Source organism: Salarias fasciatus, chromosome 10 (assembly GCF_902148845.1).
Source record: "Salarias fasciatus chromosome 10, fSalaFa1.1, whole genome shotgun sequence".
Taxonomy (NCBI): domain Eukaryota; kingdom Metazoa; phylum Chordata; class Actinopteri; order Blenniiformes; family Blenniidae; genus Salarias; species Salarias fasciatus.
In genome coordinates, this window is record NC_043754.1 from 5536452 (window position 1) to 5557544 (window position 21093).

The following is a 21093-nucleotide window of genomic DNA, read 5'->3' on the forward strand; positions in this document are numbered from 1 at the left end:
AGCGGCGGAGTTGTCGGTCGGCGATCGTCGGAGCGGTCTGTGTACCGACCGGTCCGCCCGTTTCGAAACTGACACCCAGCGGGCCGCACGGATCTCCGGGGGCGACTTAGGTCGGTGAAACAGCCATGGGAAACGCGGAGAGCGGCTGCGGCGGAGCCAGCGGCGACGACGAGGACATAGAGACGGAGAGTCCCGGCTTCGCGGAAGACAGTCCGGCCTCTGCGGCCACTGGCGGCGGTGTCGGAGGCGGCGGAGGCTCCGGTTCTGGCAGAAGCGGAAGAGGCTCCAATAACGTGGCCGTGGCCACCGGCGGACCCCCCAGCCCCGGGGTGCTCCTGGAGCAAGTGAAACTGCGGGAAGCGGCCGCTCGCATCAGCGACTCCGGCGTGGCCATTCACGAGTCCGTCCTGGCCGGGAACGAAGGCGTCCTGATGCGGTGGCTGGAGGACCGGCTGAACCGCGGAGAGGAGTCCGTCAATGTGGAGCAGTTCTGCGAGATGTTGGAGAGCAGGGACGCCCCGAGGGACGAGTGTGAGGAGGTACAAACTCAAAGTGAATTTGTCTGTCACTGCAGGCCGCGAGGTTATCGTGATTTAAAATGACTTTTCCTGTTTTTTTTTTTTTGTCGCTCCTGTTTCTGTCACGCCCATCCACGATGAGTAATTAGTTTCTTGACAGTGAGCCAGAGAAACGTGTGACGTGGAGGGTGTGGAGTGAACCTGCGACCTGAGCTTGTCAGGTTCACTATCGGTGGTTGGTTTCCAGCCCCGGCCCCCTCATCCACAACACACGCTTTGTTATCTGCTGACCAGCATTTGTTGGTTCACTCAAAGGTTGCAGATGAATGAGTTGCACAGTGTGCTGTGGTCTACACTGACACTGTGCTTCAAATGCTTAATGCCACACTAGTCCCTGCCAAAACCCTACCCTGGAGTATAATTGATGACGAGGTAATGCAAAAATGAATCTACTGGTGGAGTCAGTGTTTGGCCCATGTCTCTCGCCTCAGGCCTTTGGACAGTTTGATGCCGAGGGCGACGGTGTGGTGGATGTGGAGAGTATGCTGTTCACGCTGAAGAGCACCAATGGAGCAAACCTCCAGGGAGAGCTGAGTCATGTCATCAGAAAGCTGCAGGCGTGTTCCCTAACCCCAGGTATGATTGTCTGATTTGTTTACCGGGCTGAGTGAAAGTTAATTTGTGTAAAGAGAAGACAACGCCAAGTATCACCGTGTCTTTGGTTCTTTAATTTGTTTCCCTCAACAGGTTTTGTTGATATTTTCTCCAAGACCAAAGATCGATTAGGAGCACATGCCTCCAAGATCCTGAAGTTCCTACACAGAAATCGTATTCCCAGCAGTGCCATCCCTTTCCCTATTTTAGAGGGCTACAATAGTATTTGCACCATGAGGTCCAGTGTGGTCCAGGACTTCTTGGAATTCCTTTTACAGAAAGAGAAGGGTGAGCATGAGGGAAATCTTGTGATAAATATCAGTTTTATTGTGAAATATTTCATGCATTTTTCAGGTAAAGTTCACTCTATATTTTGGAGTGTTGCACATGTCTTGACTTGTGTTAATCTCTTTCAGATTTAGATATTCAGTACAGAGCAGAGCTGGACCGTGATCCAGATGTAGACAAGGTCAAGGTGGTCACGCAGTGCTACACCACAATTGAAGCTTCATCCAATGTTGCTGATATTTACAAGATGACAAATGGGGAGACGGCATCTTTCTGGCAGTCAGACGGCAGTGCTCGCTCTCACTGGATCAGGCAAGTTTGGGTTTTTTATACACCTGACCCTTTCTAGCTTGATATTTCAGGCCTGTGTGAATGTATTTCTTTTAAGGTTAAAACACTTCTCTCTCCTGCTTGTAGACTGAAAATGAAGCCAGACGTGGTCTTGAGACGCCTGGCCATCGCCGTGGCTTCTAACGACCACAGCTACATGCCTCAGCTGGTGTCAGTGGCCGTGGGGAAAAACCGCCATTCCCTGCAGGAGATCAGAGACATCCGCATCCCCAGCACTGTCACCGGCTACGTAGTTCTTTTGGAGAATGCCAACATCACACACCCTTGTGAGTCGCCATCTGCCAGTTTGTCTGCTTTGCAAAGTGTTTATTTGTCCTGGCTTTGTGTGTTCCGCGCTGCAGCTTGCAAAGAAACTGTCTTTCTCATCTGTTTGGTGGAGACAAAGCAAGGTGTCAGACACAGAGGAGCATCACTGGGTGCACAGATAGTGGAGCACTTGAGGACCTCGACTGAGGATCCGTTTGTCAGGAATAAAGGAATAGATTATCATGTCTAGAGCCAGTATTTTTCAACTGTGTCATCTGGCTTAGGTTTTTCCAAAACTTTCAGAGGAACCACCCGTTCTCCCTGTTTGGCATTGATTACCCACACTGAATGAGGACTGGCGCTCATGAGTGAACTTTTGCAAAGAATTATACCACATGAATGAGAGCGAAGTCTGTTGAGAATCAAGTGGGCAACATAGCTGAGAGCACCTCTAATGAAACACACACAGCTCTGTATATAAAGGCAGTGAGTTAGAATACTCGGATTCATTTCCAGTCATTCATCCACTTCAGAGGGTTGCAGTTTTTCCACTCTGTTGTTTTGGAGATCACATTGTGTTTTGTGCCTTCAAATAATTTGCTGGATCAAAATGAACATTTAACTTAATTTTCATGGTTTTTCTGCTTTTAAGCTTCTTGTGGTTCTTCACAGAAGAGATTTGTTTCACGTGTGTCTGCCTTAATCAACATCTTATGTGGCCCTCGAATAGGTTGAGGCATTCTTACGTGATGTGTTCCGTCAGTCAGCTCACTGAGTTTATCGCATTTCCTAATCTCAGACATCCAAATCAGCATTAAGAGGTGCCTGAGCGACGGCTGTGACACACGGATTCACGGCTTGAAGACACTGGGATATCAGATTACCAAGAGTAAAGAGGTTTCTGTTTCGGATGCTTCGGCCATCTGGTACCTGTCTCTCCTCACATCCTTGGTCACAGCGTCCATGGAAACGAACCCCGCACTGGCCAACACTGTCCTTCAGAGTACACAGTAAGATATCGACAAGTGTACCTGTCACCATCTGTGGACATTGTGATCTTTCAGTACTTATCCTATCGACTCCAGTGTGATCTATTTGCCCAGTGTTCATGTTAAAAATATACTTTGCTTGGTTGTCTTGCTAGGAAAGCCTTACGGCACATGCCACCTCTGTCCCTGACACCAGCCTCCGCAGAGTTCCCCAAGTTCTTCTCTTTGAACATCCTGGAGGAGGTGGACGGATTTCTCCTCAGGATAGCAGAGTAAGGACCCGCAGGGGATTACATCAACCCGCTCACTCAACATGATCACACTGAGCTCATGATCCTGACGCCACTGCAGCGAAGTCAGGCTGCAGTCGAGTCACTGGCTGAGTGGGAACATGACATGTGTTTTTTTTTTCCTTTTTTTTTTCATTTGAGTCAACAACAGAAACAACTTGAATATTAAGACTTTTTCAAGTACAGTACAGTAGTCTGTTCATGTGTACATTTACCACATCGGTTCCCAGAAAGCCTTCCTTTCCTTTTTTGTGGCCAGTGAGAGAGATCCACTCTGTGACACAATTTGTCTAAAGTTCTGCTAAATTAAATCAGAGCCATCAATAGTCTATTTATACAAATGTAAGCTTTCCACTGTCATCAAAGAGAGAAATTAGAATGACTGAGTTTTATATTTAGCTTGACATAAAAAAAGTGCCTTTTCTTTAAAGATATAAGTTCTTTTTTTTAAAAAAAAAAAAAAAAAGATATAAGTTCTTAATATAAGAATCCTATTAATTCAAACTTCCATGTCATCCTTTGCTCCTGTGCAGCTGCTGTGTGAGTCCTGATGCCGAACTGACCCTGCTGGCCTTCGCCCTGGCCAGGGGCAGCGTGGCTAAGGTGCTCCAGGCCCTGTCTTGCATCAGTGATCATCTGGAAACCAAGTACAAGGCCTCCCCGCTCATCGCCTCTATGGCCTCCGTCTGGCTGCGGCTGCTCTATCGCAATGGTAACGTGAACAGTATGCCTTCGCTCTCATTCTCATGTGGACATTTGAGACTTTCGCAGAGAAAGTGCTTAGCCTGCTCGGAGAGGATGCATTAGTGGACAGTGCAGTGGAAAATTGCTCCTTCTGTTACAATGCAGCACCTTGGCGTGGTAGTTGCCCACTTCCGTCCTGAGTAAAAGTGAAATTGCAGTACGATGGAAAACAAAATGATAAATGATTGGATCTGCTTCCAGGAAAGCCCCTCCAGCTGCATCTGCAGGCCTGCGACGTGAAGAGCAAAGAGGAGAAATCCGGACCGGAGAACATGCTCGTAGAGTCTTCCACCGGAGACGGTACAGTTGAGCTCAGTTTACAGTTCAGGTAAAATATGAGCAGGTTACCGTAAATTACTGTATTTGCTTCCTCTTCAGGTTTCCTCACAGAAAGCGGCAGGAAGAAAGCGAGTGTGATCCTGTCCACAGAGGACCAGAGCAACTTCCAGGTCACTCAGATGAAGATTAAAGTAAGATTCTTTGATTTTTTTTTCCCTAATGCAGTCAAATATCGGCTCAGTCAGATGGTGATGGACGATCCATGTGTATAATTATCTCTCTCAAGGTTCGAAAAGGAGCCATTGGGGCAAAATGTGGCCTGGTGTTTGCCTACAAGGACGAAGACCCTTTTGATGCAGAGAAGCATTTTAAGAGGTTTAAGAAGTACGATGTCTGGGACTACACGGACTACAAAGATTTCGTCCAAGACAAGTGAGACTGCTTTTTAACCTTTGTGGAGCTGTTTATCCTTCTGAGGTTTACTGTATTAATAGGAAAAAAACAACAGTGCTTCAAATTGTAGCAACGTGGCTGAATACACTGAAATGAAATCCTCGGTGTTGAGCGGTATTATCAATCCCACATTGCTAGTTTGCCCGTCTGCGTTACGTATCCTCCTCGGTAGCCTAGAGGTCTGCCTCCCCGGTTCATGTGTTTTATGGCTCACACACACACCGTGCTGTCACCTGACCTGCAGTGTGAAGATTCCAACGCAGTGTGAGGACGAGCCCATTGGCTGGTTTGAGCTGGAGGATGACTGGAATGATGTGGAGATCAAGCTGCAGCAGTGTCGCGTTGCAAAGGTACACAGCACTTCCTCTCACCGTGTCCCCTTTCATCAATTTCTCATTTCATTTTATTTAAAGTTGTATTTCACACCTCAACACAGCGTTGCACTACAGCTACATTACCTCCACTGCGCCTGATTCCTCTGTCTTTCCTTTCAGTTCCTGATGGTGAAGTTCCTGTGCACCAGGCAGGACTCGGCCGAGCGCCTGGGCGTGCAGGCCCTCAGCATCAGCGGCTACCTGTGTCCCGGCACCGAGAGGCTCGGAGACCTGGACGACCTCAGCGCAGAGGGAGAGCGCTTCGACCGGGATACCGTCTCCGGCCTCTGTCTGCTCAACAAGACGCTCTTCTTCATACAGCAGCTCACCCGGGACATGGTAACGACTCATCTCTGCCGGAGTTTTAACTGATTTTTTGTTTTTCCTAATCATCATGAGAGCCAATAAATTTTACAAGCAACCTTTGTGACAGATTACCTTAACTTAGAGTAAATGTAGGGCAAAGGGCAAGACGCATCCAAAGTTCAAGTTTGTTACAATATGTACATCAGTAAGCATGTTTCCCTGCAAAATGAGCTGGTTTCTGATATCCACAGATAATGCCAGCAGTGAAGCAGCATGTTAAAGAAACACTGACATTTTTAAAAATGAAGTGCAATATGTAACCAAAATGTTTCACCAAATTCCATAAAGAACTGTTTTATAAAAATATTACAATAGGAGTAATCACAGCAGGATGAATAATGTGCTGCTAGTTGTGTGCCAAAGAAATGTATAAATACATAAAGAAAAACCTTTTTTTTAAGTGTCACTACTTTATTTATTAATTTTGAACATCAGCAAGCAGGACAGTGCTGAACTAAATTAACAAAAAGCACAGGAGCAATATGGTAATTCAATATAACACCGATCAGAGTTCTTTTCAGCACCTCATTGTTGATCTTCTGTTGTACTAAATCTGCATACCTGCATGCAAAGTGGTGCTTATTTGTTTTTCTCTCTAGTTTCACAATTTCTAGTAATCTTTGTTTGATGACACTGCCCTCTTGTGTCCTTCAGGAAACATTACAATAAATCTAATTAATGGTGATCAAATGTTAAGTGTTTCTGCTGTAGTTTTCGAGACTATAAGGCACACATTTCTTCACTTGAGCCGAGTTGGTACAGATATCAAATCTTATTACAATAGAAATACTGTTTCAGTTTTTTTAAGTTAGTTGAAATACTGGCTCTGGAATCTGTCAGTGAATGGAAACTCTTCATGTCTTGTATTCTGTCGCAGCCTACACTTTCAAATATTTTTCTATGGTAATGCAAGCATGTACTAAGACTAAAATACAATGTTATTATGCCAGAAATGATGTTTATAAGTTGGAGGAAGTTGTCTGAAATATTTCCGCAGATCAGGAATTTGAAGGTGGGTACTTCAGCTTTCTGCTGGATTCCTCTCCTCGTACTGGAATCGTTTGTGTTCTTTTCCTGCAGGATTCTTCCCACTTCAAGCAGAAGTATCTTCTGGACTTCGGTGGCCTCAGTCTGAGCCTCTTCTGGGCCTTCTACAGTAAACTCAGGGAGATGTGAGTGCTGCTATCCTGTACTTGCAGTTGTATGAAGAACCTTTCAGCATGATGGGATTCGGTAGTCCGTGTCAAACCTGCCATGCTTCTCCGTTTCAGTGAGGGAGAGGAGGTGCTTAAAAGCAGAGTGCTTCTGCTCCAGCTGATGCAGAACTGTTTCCCCATGCTGCCCAACCCGCTGCAGCCGCGGGCTTCAGACGGAGCCAAAGCACAGGAAGAAAGTGCCGCCGCCGCCGCCGCCTCCCCCTCCACATCCACCAGCGTGGAACCTCCAGATGAGTGTATGAAGGCCGTGTGGGACTTCTACACCCACCTGTGCCACAGTAAGAACGTGACTGCTTCCGTGGAGATGCCAGCAGCTTGTCGTCTCTGTCAGGAGACGCGGTGAAAGCCAGTGTTGTGTTACACACTTGTGTTGTTTGCGTGCAGTTGTGGACGGTCCGGAGGGCGAGACGTCAGTGGAAAAGGCCTTGCACAAGGAAGCCGTCAAAGCCATTCTCAATGGAGCAGCTGTGTTCTTCCCTGATAAACACGTCAGGCGGGACAAACTCTTTCACATGATGGTGGGTTCACGATCATAATTGCTGTTATCCTTGCTGTCGTCGTCTTAACAGCACTCATGATAATGTGTCTAATTATAGAAGAATATCACTGAAGAGGATCAGCCACAGTCGGTGAAGGTGACATTTGAGTCTCTTTGTAATTACTTCAGGTAAGCACGAGCGAGCCCAACATTCACTTCATTTCATTCTCTAATTGGCTTCAAATCAAAAGACGATTTATTATTTTTTTCTTTTTTTCTGATCTGTAGTGATCGGGATCCCAGTGGCCTTCTCCTGCTCCCTCCGAAAGGAGCGCCCTCAGACTTCGACATCAGCCCGATCCTGTCAGTCATGGAGACGCTGCTGCTCGTGGCGATGAGAGAGGTGAGCGTTCCTCCTGCTCCTCTTCTTCAGATCACACGCTCCGTCTCGTTTCTCCCTGACGTTCCTCCGTGTCTCCTCTCCCCTCTCAGTGTGAAGTTATGATGGTGGATGAGAACAGCGGGGCCAGCAGGGCGGTGCTGCTCTCCTTGTTTTGGGCTCTGCAGGGGAGTCTGCTCTCCTGGTGCTACCTGCAGCTCAAAACAGGATCGTCCACAGCCGTGGCAATGGAGCTGGCCAGAGACATCCTGCTCAAATGTGAGACATTGTTCAGTTACCGCCTCTGATCATTTTAATAGGAACAGAATTCAAAATTAGCAAAATGTAGTAAACAAGACTTGTAGAGTATAAGAGAAATAGTTTGATATAGAGAGTAGTGCCATCTGGCAATAGATTTCTCAGTGGATGGTTTGCATTGTTTATGGTCTGCAAAATATGAATTTAGGGTGGTAACAACTAAAGAAAGTCCTTTTGACTCTGATTGCCTTTGTTTTGATAAACCTGTCGTGCCTGCTGGAGGGCAAACAGGTGTTAACCAGGGCGTGAGCTGCTCTTTGTCCTGTTTTTTTGTTCTGCTGTGGCGCCGAGAGGTGTAAACGTCAATCATTTCAAAATGTGAGACATTTCTTTCTTTGATTAATTGTTTCTACGTGGATTTTATATGCATTCCTTTATTTGCATTCATGTGGAACTTCCCATGGGGAATGCCCATCACAAAGGGAAATAAACTGAGATATCGAGCAACAAAACCAAATTATATATATTCTTCATATTGTATTCATATCCAAGCTTAGAAAAAAAAAAACTTGAAGCCTATTGAAATGATGAAAGCTATGTATTGTTTATTAGTAGTCTATATTTAGTTTGCTGAACTGTACCCGTCTTTTATGAGCTTATTTTATTTGGCTTTGCATTTTTCCAACATAAACAGGAACACATGTCAAAAGCAAATCACAACACTGCGTCTTTTACAGTTCGCTCAACATATGGTTAGAATGCAGGATATTACACCAATCGCAGATGAGAGACCAAAGGAGGCGCAAATCATCTTCCTCTAAAATTCCCGTCATGCTCCTGTTCTACATTGGGTGACAGTAACGAGTCGCTTCATTTTCATTCCGTCTTTCACCTGGCTTTTGGAGTTCCAGCCATTTTTTTGCGAGGTGCAGATTGAGTTAAATAGCTTTTACCTGATTTTCACATAGACTGCATCACTGTGTAGCAGAAAAGAGCGTGAGTCATCGTTGGGTTTACTATTCCTGCTTCTTTGAAGTGTTTTGATGAGACAAAGACTGAACAGGCAGATCAAGTTAGACTCCAGCAACACCTCACATGGCTTTTGTTATGTTTACAACTTCAAGAGAAAAAGCATCAACGTCAAGCAGTCGCTATAAAAATCAAACTCAACATAAATACAAATGCAAATAACTTTATTTCAATTTATTAAGAAGTGTAACAAAAATGTAGATAAAAGGAAAAAAAATACAGGCCAAGTTAAGCACACTTATATAAAATGAAGTTAACAGAGTTAGAGAGGGAGAAAATTAACAGACGACGCTGCATGTTTTTGTAAAATCCTGCCAGTCTCACTTCCTGGCAGGTCGTCCTGCAGCTGAGTGGCCCTGATGGCGAAAGTGGGACCAGTCTTAATCACGAGTTTGGAAGCCACCCGGAACCCATCTGTGGCTCTAAGACTGCAAACATTCTCACACAGAATCAATATTTCTCTAATTTATGAGTGGGCCACATCCAGACCAGCTTTAAAAGTGATCAGCAAAATCCTAAAATCAATCCTCAGATGAACCTGGAGCTAATGAAGGGACGGTAAAATTGAAGTTCTGCCATGTCGTCGGTTCTTGTCTGCGAGCTGCTGTAGCGGCCGGAGAGTGATTTTTGATTGATTCCAGGCCGAGGGAAATTACAGTGACCCAGTGCTGAAAAAATTAGCTTGTGAATTACTTTTTCCAGGTTGGTGTGAGACACTGACTGGATATATTTCTTTCCCCCAGAACCAAATAACAAAGGATGTGTTGCTTTAACAGATGTGGATCAGCTTCTGGGAAGCATCAAGACCATCCTGGGTTCCCTACTGGAGAGATACACAGGTGCTGAAATTACCGAAAAATTAGGCAGCTCCATTCTCGCCACCGTCTTCAGGCAGCTGGTAAGACTGACGGATGATTTTCGACTCCCTTTATCCCAGAGTGCAGTGCAGGCCTGATCAGAGTGTGTATGATCGAGAAATGTCATTTTGACAGATGATCTTCCTCTTGGAGCTGTGCTCTTTGGACATCCCCCACAGTGTGCTGCTGAAGAGCTTCTCCTCGCTGGTCGAGCTTCTCAAAAGTCTGTCCAGTGACACAGGAGACATCTTTTCCAAGGTCAGTCCACATTGAATATCCTACATTGTTTTACTGGTCTGGCCCAGTCAAGATGAAATTAGGCTCCATATAGACCCTGAATTAAAATGTTTAACAGCCCTGGTTTAGGAGTTGTGATTTTGAAGAATTACACGGTTGCATCCAGTCAGCAGTGAATCAATAGGAATGTAAGAGTTCATATTCTAGTTTCCTGCTTCAGACATTTGCTGTAAAACCTGTCATTTGCAGGCGGATCAGGACAGCTGGCACCAGCCTCAGCAGCCTGTGATCCTGAGGACCTGGAACCTGGAGTCCCCACACAACTACGAGAACAGTCGTCACGAGACGAGCATCTTCGCCTGTCCCGGCGCGACATCGTTCGAGGTGGAGTTCGACGAACGCTGTGAAACAGAGAAGAGGTGGCCACTGATAAATATCCAAATGTTTTTTTGGTTTTAGTTCCTGTTCTTGTTTGAAGCTTTTACTTTAACTTCATGTTCTTCACTTCCACAGATACGACTACTTAGAATTCACTGATTCGAGAGGCGGGAAGGTCCGCTATGACATGAAGGTTGGAACAGAAAAGTGGCCAAAGGTGGGCGGGAGAAAAAAAACACTGCATTATCTTTACGCAGAGGAGCGCACCTCTTTCAGTTCCCTCACACACTCGTATTTGCTCGTATTTTTAGAAAGTGACGTTCGACGCCGGACCTCAGCTGCAGTTCCTCTTCCACTCGGACAGCAGCAATAACGAGTGGGGTTACAAGTTCACGGTGACCGCCCTGGGCCTGCCAGACATCACCATCTCCTGGATGTCCGACCTGCAGCTCCTCGTGGCTCGCCTCATGGGCCGCCTTGCATCCAGAACTCTGGCGTTGAAATCGCCTCACGGTGAGCTCCAGAGCGCTTCTGGATGCAACTTTTCTCTTCAAAGGCCCGCATGTCTTTCAAACACTTGAGGTGATGGTTGCTGTTTTTGATCTCTGTTGCAGAGATCCGCACTGTAAAGGAAGTGCCACCAGCAGGAGCGTCTCATGTTCAGTCCTCACCTTTATGGAAGCCGATCCTGCGACACGGATTATGTGAAAAAAGGGAAAAGAGCCGGTTAAAGGCAACCACAAACCAGGTAAACCATCTTTTTATTATCTTCTAACCTGATAGGGCGAAATGAGGTTGTGAGGAACATCTAAAGCCCAGCGCCGCCTTGCTTTGTTGCAGATGAACACATGGACTCTTGATGAGTTGATGTGCTTCCTGGAGGATTTTGCCCGCTGGAACCCATCCCAAGACCCGACGGACAGCAGGACGGAGCTGATGAGGACGCTCACGCAGTCGTTCAGAAAACAGCCAATGAGGAATGAGATTGCTAGTGGGCCAAAAACAGACCAGGCTGTGAATGCTATTTGGGCTGCCATGGTGTACCACACACCAGCCCTCAACCTGGCACTGAAAACTTACGGTAATTTTTGGACGCGTTCTTTCCGTTTTTCTGCGTTTCTTCACTGTGACACAGCGTGACTGACCTGATGGACTTCTTCCCTCTGCTTTGTCTCGGCGTGAGCAGTTAATCAGGACTGCAAGTCCTCCCTGAGTGAGGAATTTCTGCAGGTCTATTCGCTGGCCGACGGCATCCGAACATGGATGGTGAGTGTCGGAGACGGGGATTCTTGATTTGATTGTGGGATCCTGATTGTATTACGGAACCATTAAACTGGGAGGGGGGGCCTTTGTTTCTTGTCAGTTGGAGATGAAGCAGAGATACCTCGTTGGCAAAATGAATGTTCCCGACGTGAAGGAAGGAGGTCTGGATGAAGTTACAATGGAGACGCTGGGTGAGGTTTAAAGCCAGGCGGTGTCAAACATAAGGCCCGTGGGCGAAAACCGGCCTGCAAGAGGCTCCAATCCGTAGCAAATTTCTAAGAAAACTTTATTTAGTAATTCTCTTAACAGCTCTATAATGATTGACAGATTCTTCCAGGCTTTCAGGAGGTTCACATTAAGGATTTGACTTTAAGATTAATTTTCCACAGTTACTCAGGTTGTTGACTAGTTTTAATTCGTTGTTTGTTCATTGTAACGGCTAACGGGGGAGAAGACAGCGCGAGGGACCGGGAAGAAAAATGCGTAAATACAATGGGACCAGTTTGCAGCAGACCATCACAGTATCACACAACACCGCATGTCCTGGCTCTCCGTCAGCCCCGCCCCCTCGCTGTCTTTTTTTTTTCTTCTTTTTTTTCCATTTCTGTCTCCAAAATTCGACCGCCAGCCTCCTTACTGGCTTTATTTTGTGATATTAGAATCCAACAGGTGACGTCACAAATGCTCTGCACCTGGTAAAAACATAATGCAACTGCTAAAGGAGGTTTTTTTTTTTTTTAAGAACATTTCACTATTGTTTTAATAGGTGAAAATTAAAATTGGTTTTATATTGACATTGTCGTGCTCAAACCATCTTTTTTTTTTTTAAGAAGCTGTAATGTTTTGTTAATGTTTCCCTGATTGTATTGTTTTTTTGTGTCTCCAGCTGAGACGTGCATTGAGAAGAGCCTCCTGCTGTTCAGGTTTGCTCCTTGCGGAGTGGCGTGCCAGGGCAGTGACTCTTCTAAAGCTACAGAGGGCAGCAGTGGGCCGCTCCTCCACTCGGGCTCCTTCTCACAGGGTGACTTTCAGCCCAGTCCCTCTGTGGGACCCCAGACCGCGGGGCCAGACGAGGGCGGCGATGCCAAAGCAAGTCATAGTCCCAATGCTTCCGGGTGTGGACACAGCAGGCGAGGCAACAGAGGCTCCACAGAGAGTCTGTCGCCTCTGCCCGGAGACCCGGCTTCACCCTCCGCCTTTTCCCGCAAAGCTCCGTTCAGTCGGGCACGCCTTCGCCTCCTGTCCTGCCGCTCTATGGAGGAGCCCCGTATGACCCCGTCCGTCAAGGACCGCTACCCAGTAATCAAACACATCCTGAACTTCATCAAGGATCAAGCTCTCACAACAGCAAGGTGACTGACAGACGTTTTGACTTCTGAGTGACACTCAGTAGCGTTTTGTCTTTGCTTAATGTGCTTGACCCGAGGATAAGTTTTGGATTTCTTCTTCTTCCGTCAGCATTCTGCACACCCTGTCTCTGAACAAAGCGCAGGCTCTGAGCGTCTGCAAAGTGCTGGAGATGATTCAGCAGTGTTTACGATCTCTGGGGCAGCCACACCTCTTCCAGGCCCCATGCATCCTGTTCCTGCAGGAGCTGCTAGCATGTCAGAGAGACTTCACCAGGTACAGCTGTGGCAAATCTTCTCCACTCAAACAGCAGTGATCCGTCCATTTCTATAAAATATATGAGTATTTCACACAGTGCCCCAGAAAATAGCAGATCTTAAACAATTGTTACTGCTTGTGGTGAAATGTCCGCACGTAAAGTCTGCTTCAGTCTTAGTTTGAGCAAAAGCAGGAACATTTTAGTTGGATTTGCTTTGTATCCACACTCATTCTTTTCACATAAAACCAAAAAATGTAAACATTAGGTGTCCAGGCCTTTTTAATGATGACTATTGTTTAAAAAAAACAAAGAAAGTGCCTGGTTAAGTGCACTTATGGCATTATTGAAATGGTGCTTTTTTTTACCAGCTAAGTGCTCACGTTTAACGTTTACTTCTTCTGTGTAATAAAATGTCAAAACATTAGCAGGAATTCGTCCTGTGCTGTGTGCCGTTCTCACAGCAGGAGTCTAAATCTTCCAGTGACGAGACTTGGTTCATAAACAGACACCAAGATTCAAATGAAAACATTCAGACCTGCTTTTACTGTCAAGTGAACCACAATAGCAGTATTATCATCCCAGTCTTATCTGAACTGAAAGAACATCATCACAGACTTTGTCTCAACACATAAGACCTATTGTTAAATGATTAAATATTTTTCGGTGTTTATATAATAATAGAAAATTTGAAAACAAAAACCCCACATGTTCTTGGTTTTTTAACCAATTTTCAAACGTTTTTCATGCTTTGGAATGAGATTGTTGATCAATCTCATACTCTGTGTAACAGATTTATTGGTACCAATGTTGTCTATCCACGTCACTGTTAGACATAAAAAGAAGATATCAGGCCCGTTTCATTTTGTGTTACAGTCCATGTTTTTCTTTTTCAGCTATTTCTCTCAGCTGTCTGAAAGCGGGCAGAAGCTCGGAGAGGAGGTGAGACGCTCTTACCACCAGCTGGTGCTCATGTTGGTCGACGCAGTCAAAGGCTTCAGTGGCCTCAATGAGAAGTAAGCTTTCTTCGTTCTGCTATGGCTGCTTAGAGCTACTTGACTCTGAATTAAAGGCGATTGAGGCAGTGAAAATCGTGTGTGTAAAGTAGCCTCACCCCGATTCCTGCTCTCCAGAGCTCTGCTGCCAGGCCTGTCGTGTGTGCAGACCTGCTTGTTGCACCTCCTGGATATGAACTGGGAGGTACACGACCTTCCTCTCTTCCTGAACGTTAAACTTCCCGACCTTCTGCTCAGCATGTCCCAGGAGAACATCAGTGTACATGACATTGCCATCAGGTAACTGCCGTCTCTGATAACAGGAACAGAAGAATCTAAAATCCTCCCCTCACACGGGGAAATGAAAGGTGTGCTTTTCTCCACCTGAAATTTTAGAAACTCTCAAATGCACAGCTTTCATTTTCTCAAATGATGAAGGCTATTTTGTGTTTCCTGGATCAATTTTGAGTCACCCTATTAGAGTTTAAATGACATGATGAATTCCTCATCTTCAGCCAGTGGACGATGGAGGATGAAATCACCGACTACAAGAAGAACCAGGAGTGGATGGAGGAGTGTATGGACGGGATGTTTGAGAAGTGGTATGATAAAATCGATGAGGAAGACTCCATGGAGGACAGGAGGAAGGTAAGTCATGGTCACTCTGAGGTGTTTGTGGTTCATCAGCAAAAAAAAAAATGCCATAATCAACAAATCCTCAACATCCTAATGTAGGGAGACAGATTTCCCAATTTACTGGCAGTTTCCAGTGGAACAGCACACTCCAGGGCCTAATGACACTGCGCTGCTTGCTTCCATCCACAGATGCACATGTTCATTGCCCGCTACTGCGATCTCCTCAACGTGGTGATCTCCTGCGATGGCTGCGAGCGGATGGCGCCCTGGCACCGCTACCGCTGCCTGCAGTGCATGGACATGGACCTCTGCAAGACCTGCTTTCTCAGTGAGCTCCTCCACCACACCGCAACAGGTCAGACACATTCAGGACTCTCGCTGAAGGTGAATGTCTCTCCAGGTGGTGCCAAGCCTGAAGGCCACGAGGACGACCACGAGATGGTGAACATGGAGTACGCCTGTGATCACTGCCAGGGGCTCATCGTAGGCAGCAGGATCAACTGTAACGTGTGTGAGGACTTCGACCTGTGCTTCGGCTGCTACAATGCAAAGAAGTATCCCGACAGGTGATCCCGACATTTCCTGTGAACTTGAGACGGTTTCTGTGGTTTGACTGACTGACTGAGTTCTTTTCCAACACGATCGTGTCCAGCCACCTGCCCACACACCGGATCACGGTCTACCCCATGGTGACCATTCGGATCAGCGACCGCCACCGCCTGATCCAGCCTTACATCCACAACTACTCCTGGCTGCTGTTTGCTGCTTTGGGCCTGTACACGTCGGAACTGAGCAGCGAGAAGCAGACGGAGGGAGAATCTCTGAGCGGTGACACCCTGAACCAGGCAGTGTCTCTGCAGACGCGCTGTTCTCAGCTCATCACGGACTGTTTACTCAAGGGACAAACTGGGAAAGGTATGTTCAAACCATGAATTCTGTTTTAAGAAGACTCGTTTCAGACAGAAGCAGTTACCTGCTGATTTGCCGATCATCTCCAGTTTCTTGTGCAGATCATTTTGTGGGTGTATGTTTGTTCTACTTTTAAATCACACCTCCCCGAATCGAGAATCTCTGCTAACTTACATTGTTGTTTTGTGTGTCTGATGCATCTCTTTTAATGGTTTAGGTCTCCGCTCGTCAGCTCTGCTCGCTCTGCTGTCCTCTAATGACTCGGCCTCTGACAGCGAGCTGTGTCCGGTCTCTCCGGAGTCCTCGCAGGAGATCAGCACTGCCACCGACACCTCCTCGCTGCCAGGCAGCACAGCAGCAGTCTGTTCTCCATCATCTCCCAGGGACAAGGTGCAGGACTTACACACATGCCAGAAACTTGAAACTACGTCACAGATGTATTAATAGAGTTCAGAGTAAATCAGATTTGAATATTTAAGTAATTTATCAGCTGTTATTCTCTCACCACCAGAACAAACCATCAAATAAGGAGAAAAAGACAAAGGAGGTGAGTTCTCCTCCCCTCGCTCCTCCAGAGGTGTCATTCCCAACAAGTGTTGAAGAGGACAAAAAGAAATTGGTCACTCAAGACACCCTGGAGTCTCCCAGCCTCAGCCAGACTCCCTCAGTATCCAGCGAAGACCCCCTCTCTCCAGTGGTCCGACGTAAGTGTGAGAACCACCTTCTACAAGTTATCTGAAGTGCAGACTCTGTTCAGTGGTGGATTACGTTCGCTGTTGTAGCCTCGGGACCAGGAGCGGACAACTCTCCAGCATCCGACGTCATGAAGGGGACAGAGGAGAGGCTTCCTCAGGTTCCCCTGCAGGAGCACGTCTTCTCGGAGTGCTCCAGGGAGAGGATCCTGGGACTTCTGGCAGCCATGCTTCCTCGAGCCAAACCAGTATGTGAAAGCAAATGACACCGTTTAGGGCCGGGTTTTGAAAAAGTAAAAAGTGAAGCTGGTTAATGTATGTTAGCATCGGTTCTGAAAATCCATCGTCATACAGTTAAAACGCCACCATTTTCATGCAGTCTTCCATAAACATAAACAACCAACACTGCCACCGTAACAATAGTGAAAAGATTCCAAGTTTTGTTAAATTTTAAGTTCAGTGGTCAACCACAGTTACAGCACCTATTTTAAAAAGTATTCCAGCTTTACTGAAGCGTCCAGTTCAGGGTTGTGGAGCCGATTGGGAGAAATGCAAACTGAGAAACAAAATTACACACACGACATATAACTCTTAAATTTAAGTTTTTCTTGAATTATCTTGCACCAGTGCAGCCGTGGTATATGTCCAGACAGCATTCAGGATTTTTTCTTCTGCTTTTCCTGTATCCTCAGGGCAGCAGCCTGTCCTTGCCCAGCCTCAGCGCCATCCTGCCCCAGCTGTTCAGGGCCGTCATTTCCAACGCCGGCTCTCTCAACGAGACCTACCACCTCACCCTGGGCCTCCTGGGCCAGCTGCTGCACCGGATCTCTCCAGCAGAGGCCGACGGCGCTGTCACCGAGGCCCTGGCTGACAAATACGAGCTGCTGACACAAGGAGAGGCCGCCTGCTCGGACGTCCTGGGCTGGAAAACGACGCAGCTGCTGTTTAGCCTCGGGGCTGTGTGCTTGGACAGGTACAGCAAAGAAGACCGTATCATATGGCCTACATTTATTGTCACTGTATTTTATGGTTCCTTTACACGTCAGCTGGGCTGCGTTTGACTTTGTTTTTGTTGTTCTGCAGTCGTATTGGTCTGGATTGGGCGTGCACAGTGGCAGATATCCTGCACAGTCTAAATGCGTGTCCCGAGTGGAGCGCGGTCATCGCTGCCTTCACCGACCACTGCATCCAGCAGCTGCCTCAGACTCTGAAACGCACCAACCTCTTCACCCTGCTGGTGCTGGTGGGCTTCCCTGAGGTATGCTGAACACTCTTTAATGATCAGTTCCTTTATTTAATTAAAAAATAAAAAACACTGACTGCATACCGGCTGTAACTCCTGTTTGTCTGTCAGGTGCTGTGCGTTGGCACCCAGACGGTGTTTATTGACAACGCCAACGAGCAGCACAACATGATCTTACTCAAACACTTCACGGAGAAGAACCACGCTGCCGTGGTGGATGTTAAAACACGCAAGAGAAAAACAGGTCGGTACAGTAGTAGCACCTGAACAAAATCAGCACTGTTGACGAATACTGTAAACGCGACGATAGCCTGACATGGGTCGTTTCTCACATGCAGTGAAGGACTACCAGCTCATCCAGTCTCAGGGTACCACCCCTGGCGGTATCCCCGACCAGCCGGAGGACCAGAGCTGCCCCAAGACGCTGCTCAGTCGCTACCTGAGCAATTTCACCTCCATCATCAGCCACCTGCTGCAGGCGAGCCAAGACAGCGGCTCGTCCGACGCTGTGGAGGCTTCCTGGGTCCTCTCGCTGGCCCTGAAAGGACTCTATAACACTCTCAAGGTACCTGCGCTGAGCCCAACCCAAATGCATAAAGTCACCTGAATACTATATTTTGCTTGCTTTGCGTGCTGTAGAAACAAACTGATTTTGAGGGTTGTTCTTCTGCTTCTTCTTCATTCATCTCCCTCGTTGTGCTGTGTAGAAGCACGGAGTGAAGTACGCTCATGGCGCCATCCAGCAGTCGGGCCTGACTCAGCTGCTGGTGCGGAAATGCAGCAAAGGCACCGGCTTCAGTAAGCTGTGGCTGCTCCGAGATCTGGAGATCCTGTCCATCATGCTGTACTCCTCCAAGAGGGAGATCCACTCCATGGCCCAGGACCCCGAGAGAGACCAGCGAGAGCAGGACAAGGAGCACGACTCAGACCACTCCAGCTGCTGTGCCGACGAGAGCGACGTCAACAGGCCCGACCCGCTCGACGGCCTCGATGAGGAGACAAAGATTTGCTTCCAGGTAACACAGGATGCTCTTGAGAATACATTGAGCAATGTATAGTAAGATTTAGAATTCCAATTTCCCTATTTTGTGCTGTTAAAATGCAGATCACCCACGATGCCTTAAATGCCCCCCTGCCCATCCTGCGAGCCATGTATGAGCTGCAGATGAAGAGGACGGACTCTTTCTTCCTGGAGGTGCAGAAAAGGTAAACGTGAGATTTACTTCATGATTTAAATGTTGTACAATCCAGCCTAACGTGGCCTTCTCTGTGCCCTCGTATTATGTTCAGATTTGATGGAGAAGAGATAAAAACAGATGAGACGATCCGAACGCTGGCTCAGAAGTGGCAGCCGACCAGGCGGCATCGTTCTGAGGAGAGAAACACCAAGGCAGTGGACACCGATATGATCGTGGTGTCGTGCATGGTGAGTCAATAAGACACACCCCTAAAACCGCCAGTTTTATTCAAGATATATGCCGTTTAATGACGTGATACATTAATTATGGCATTTAGAAGAAATAAAAACATTTTTACACATTGTTACCTCTTGAGAGTGCAAAAGCATAGAACCAGTTCCAGCTAAATATAATTACAATGTTGGAACTCATCCTACTTTCGTTTTACTTGCTTTTTAAGTTTTAATGGTGCAGTAGATTAAAAAATGAGATCAGGAGCTTATGCAAGGTTTCCATGGAATTCACTTTATAATCCATCGATTTCTATGAGGTCGTAGAACAGTTACTGAATGTTTTGGGCAGTTGAGACATCCCCACAGTGTTTGAAAATCCTGATCATCTCCAACAAATTAGGGTTTATTAGATCATGGTTTATTAGTATTTAATACTACATTTTAAAAGGAATTTTGGGCACTCGTAATTTCGAGGTTCTAGTTTCTGTTTCGGTCCATCTGTTTTACTCCCCATCCAATTAAACAAATAAATGTAGGATTGATAAGACTGGAATTTTGTATTTGAGAGTTATTTTAATTTGTGATATGACATTTTACATGGTTCCACTTCTAAACCTTCTGCTTGGTATAAGAGTTATTATTATACTTTTTATTATTTTTCCTCCTGCAGTCTAAACCCAGTCACTGTGAAAAGGCCACAGAGGAGATCAACGTTGTGGCCCAGAAGCTCATCACCAATTCAGAGAGCGATCTGCAGCTCAGCTACGCCAAACAGCGGCGCACCAAAAGCTCGGCTCTCCTACACAAGGAGCTGGACGTGCGCAGCAATCGGGCAGTTCGCCAGTATTTGGTGAAGGTCAATCAGGCCATCGCCACGCTGTACGCCCGCCACGTGCTGGCCTCGCTGCTGGCCGACTGGCCCGCCGATGTGCCGCTGAGCGAAGAGGCCCTGGAGCTGAACGGGGCCTCGCACATGGCGTACATCCTGGACATGCTGATGCAGCTGGAGGAGAGGCCGCTGTGGGAGAAGGTGAGATGAGACAATGCTGTTTGTGGTGTTTTACACTCGAGACATTAAAGGAGTTCTGTTGACTCACATGCTTGATGTTTGGTGTGCGATCAGATTCTCCAGAGGGTGCTGAAGGGTTGCAGTCAGAGCATGCTGTGCAGTCTGTCTCTCACTGCCTGTCAGTTCATGGAGGAGCCGGGGATGGCCGTGCAGATCAGAGAGTCCAAACATCCTTATGACAACAACACCAACTTTGAGGTGGGTGTATGTTGTTGTTGTGTTGGTGAAGAGTGAGTCGACTGTGTTCTTCTTGTTCTTCCTCCTCCTCCTCCTCCTCCTCCTCCTCCTCCTCCTCCTCCTCCGCTTCCTCTTTCACCTCTTGTTCATCTCCTTCAATAAAGATATATGATGCTACTGAAACATTGCTTTAAAGGAGAGAGGTGTAGGTGGATGTGTGTGTGTATGATCACTGTACATCATTACTTTTATTTTGTGTTTGTTCCATGATTGAAAATGTCTTTTCTATTGCTTCTCTCTCCAGGACAAGGTGCATGTCCCCGGTGCAATCTACCTGTCCATTAAGTTTGACTCCCGCTGCTACACAGAGGAAGGCTGTGATGAACTCATCATGTCCAGCAGCAGCGATTTCCTCCAGGATGTGCACAATTTCAGTGGATCTCCTCAAAAGTGGTCTGACTTTGAGATTCCAGGTGGGGGATGTGAATTTACTTTGTGTGTGTGCGCATATGTGTGTGTGTGTGTGTGTTTAAGATTGCCATGATCAGGTTTCATGCAACGTGTGTGTTCTGGATTTGTCTCAGGTGACACGCTGTACTACAGGTTCATGTCCGACATGAGCAACACGGAGTGGGGCTACAAGTTCACCGTGACTGGAGGCCACAGGGGCCGTTTCCAGACAGGTGCTTCACACACTGCAACTTAGATTT

At 46.8% G+C, this 21093-nt stretch overlaps 1 protein-coding gene across 1 annotated transcript in view; it reads left to right on the forward strand.

The window, feature by feature from the left end:
- The first annotated feature begins 9 nt into the window (after positions 1 to 9).
- Positions 10 to 21093, forward strand: part of zzef1 (zinc finger, ZZ-type with EF hand domain 1) — a 31745-nt gene continuing 10661 nt past the window's right edge. Inside the window, exons 1-50 of the mRNA XM_030100541.1 lie at positions 10 to 539; positions 1010 to 1154; positions 1266 to 1460; positions 1589 to 1772; positions 1878 to 2077; positions 2857 to 3067; positions 3202 to 3318; positions 3870 to 4048; positions 4282 to 4380; positions 4459 to 4550; positions 4646 to 4791; positions 5057 to 5162; positions 5307 to 5525; positions 6633 to 6724; positions 6824 to 7047; positions 7154 to 7287; positions 7366 to 7436; positions 7536 to 7650; positions 7740 to 7905; positions 9690 to 9811; positions 9906 to 10028; positions 10257 to 10426; positions 10521 to 10602; positions 10697 to 10898; positions 11000 to 11133; positions 11226 to 11466; positions 11572 to 11651; positions 11749 to 11839; positions 12535 to 13000; positions 13107 to 13271; positions 14148 to 14267; positions 14385 to 14546; positions 14762 to 14894; positions 15072 to 15210; positions 15283 to 15448; positions 15535 to 15797; positions 16009 to 16181; positions 16303 to 16495; positions 16574 to 16731; positions 17176 to 17456; positions 17567 to 17741; positions 17838 to 17970; positions 18065 to 18291; positions 18434 to 18742; positions 18832 to 18932; positions 19017 to 19152; positions 19808 to 20167; positions 20261 to 20404; positions 20688 to 20856; positions 20968 to 21066. Coding sequence (XP_029956401.1) covers positions 126 to 539; positions 1010 to 1154; positions 1266 to 1460; positions 1589 to 1772; positions 1878 to 2077; positions 2857 to 3067; positions 3202 to 3318; positions 3870 to 4048; positions 4282 to 4380; positions 4459 to 4550; positions 4646 to 4791; positions 5057 to 5162; positions 5307 to 5525; positions 6633 to 6724; positions 6824 to 7047; positions 7154 to 7287; positions 7366 to 7436; positions 7536 to 7650; positions 7740 to 7905; positions 9690 to 9811; positions 9906 to 10028; positions 10257 to 10426; positions 10521 to 10602; positions 10697 to 10898; positions 11000 to 11133; positions 11226 to 11466; positions 11572 to 11651; positions 11749 to 11839; positions 12535 to 13000; positions 13107 to 13271; positions 14148 to 14267; positions 14385 to 14546; positions 14762 to 14894; positions 15072 to 15210; positions 15283 to 15448; positions 15535 to 15797; positions 16009 to 16181; positions 16303 to 16495; positions 16574 to 16731; positions 17176 to 17456; positions 17567 to 17741; positions 17838 to 17970; positions 18065 to 18291; positions 18434 to 18742; positions 18832 to 18932; positions 19017 to 19152; positions 19808 to 20167; positions 20261 to 20404; positions 20688 to 20856; positions 20968 to 21066 — 8626 coding nt within the window. The 5' untranslated portion in view covers positions 10 to 125. The remainder of the gene's footprint in view (positions 540 to 1009; positions 1155 to 1265; positions 1461 to 1588; positions 1773 to 1877; positions 2078 to 2856; positions 3068 to 3201; positions 3319 to 3869; positions 4049 to 4281; positions 4381 to 4458; positions 4551 to 4645; positions 4792 to 5056; positions 5163 to 5306; positions 5526 to 6632; positions 6725 to 6823; positions 7048 to 7153; positions 7288 to 7365; positions 7437 to 7535; positions 7651 to 7739; positions 7906 to 9689; positions 9812 to 9905; positions 10029 to 10256; positions 10427 to 10520; positions 10603 to 10696; positions 10899 to 10999; positions 11134 to 11225; positions 11467 to 11571; positions 11652 to 11748; positions 11840 to 12534; positions 13001 to 13106; positions 13272 to 14147; positions 14268 to 14384; positions 14547 to 14761; positions 14895 to 15071; positions 15211 to 15282; positions 15449 to 15534; positions 15798 to 16008; positions 16182 to 16302; positions 16496 to 16573; positions 16732 to 17175; positions 17457 to 17566; positions 17742 to 17837; positions 17971 to 18064; positions 18292 to 18433; positions 18743 to 18831; positions 18933 to 19016; positions 19153 to 19807; positions 20168 to 20260; positions 20405 to 20687; positions 20857 to 20967; positions 21067 to 21093) is intronic.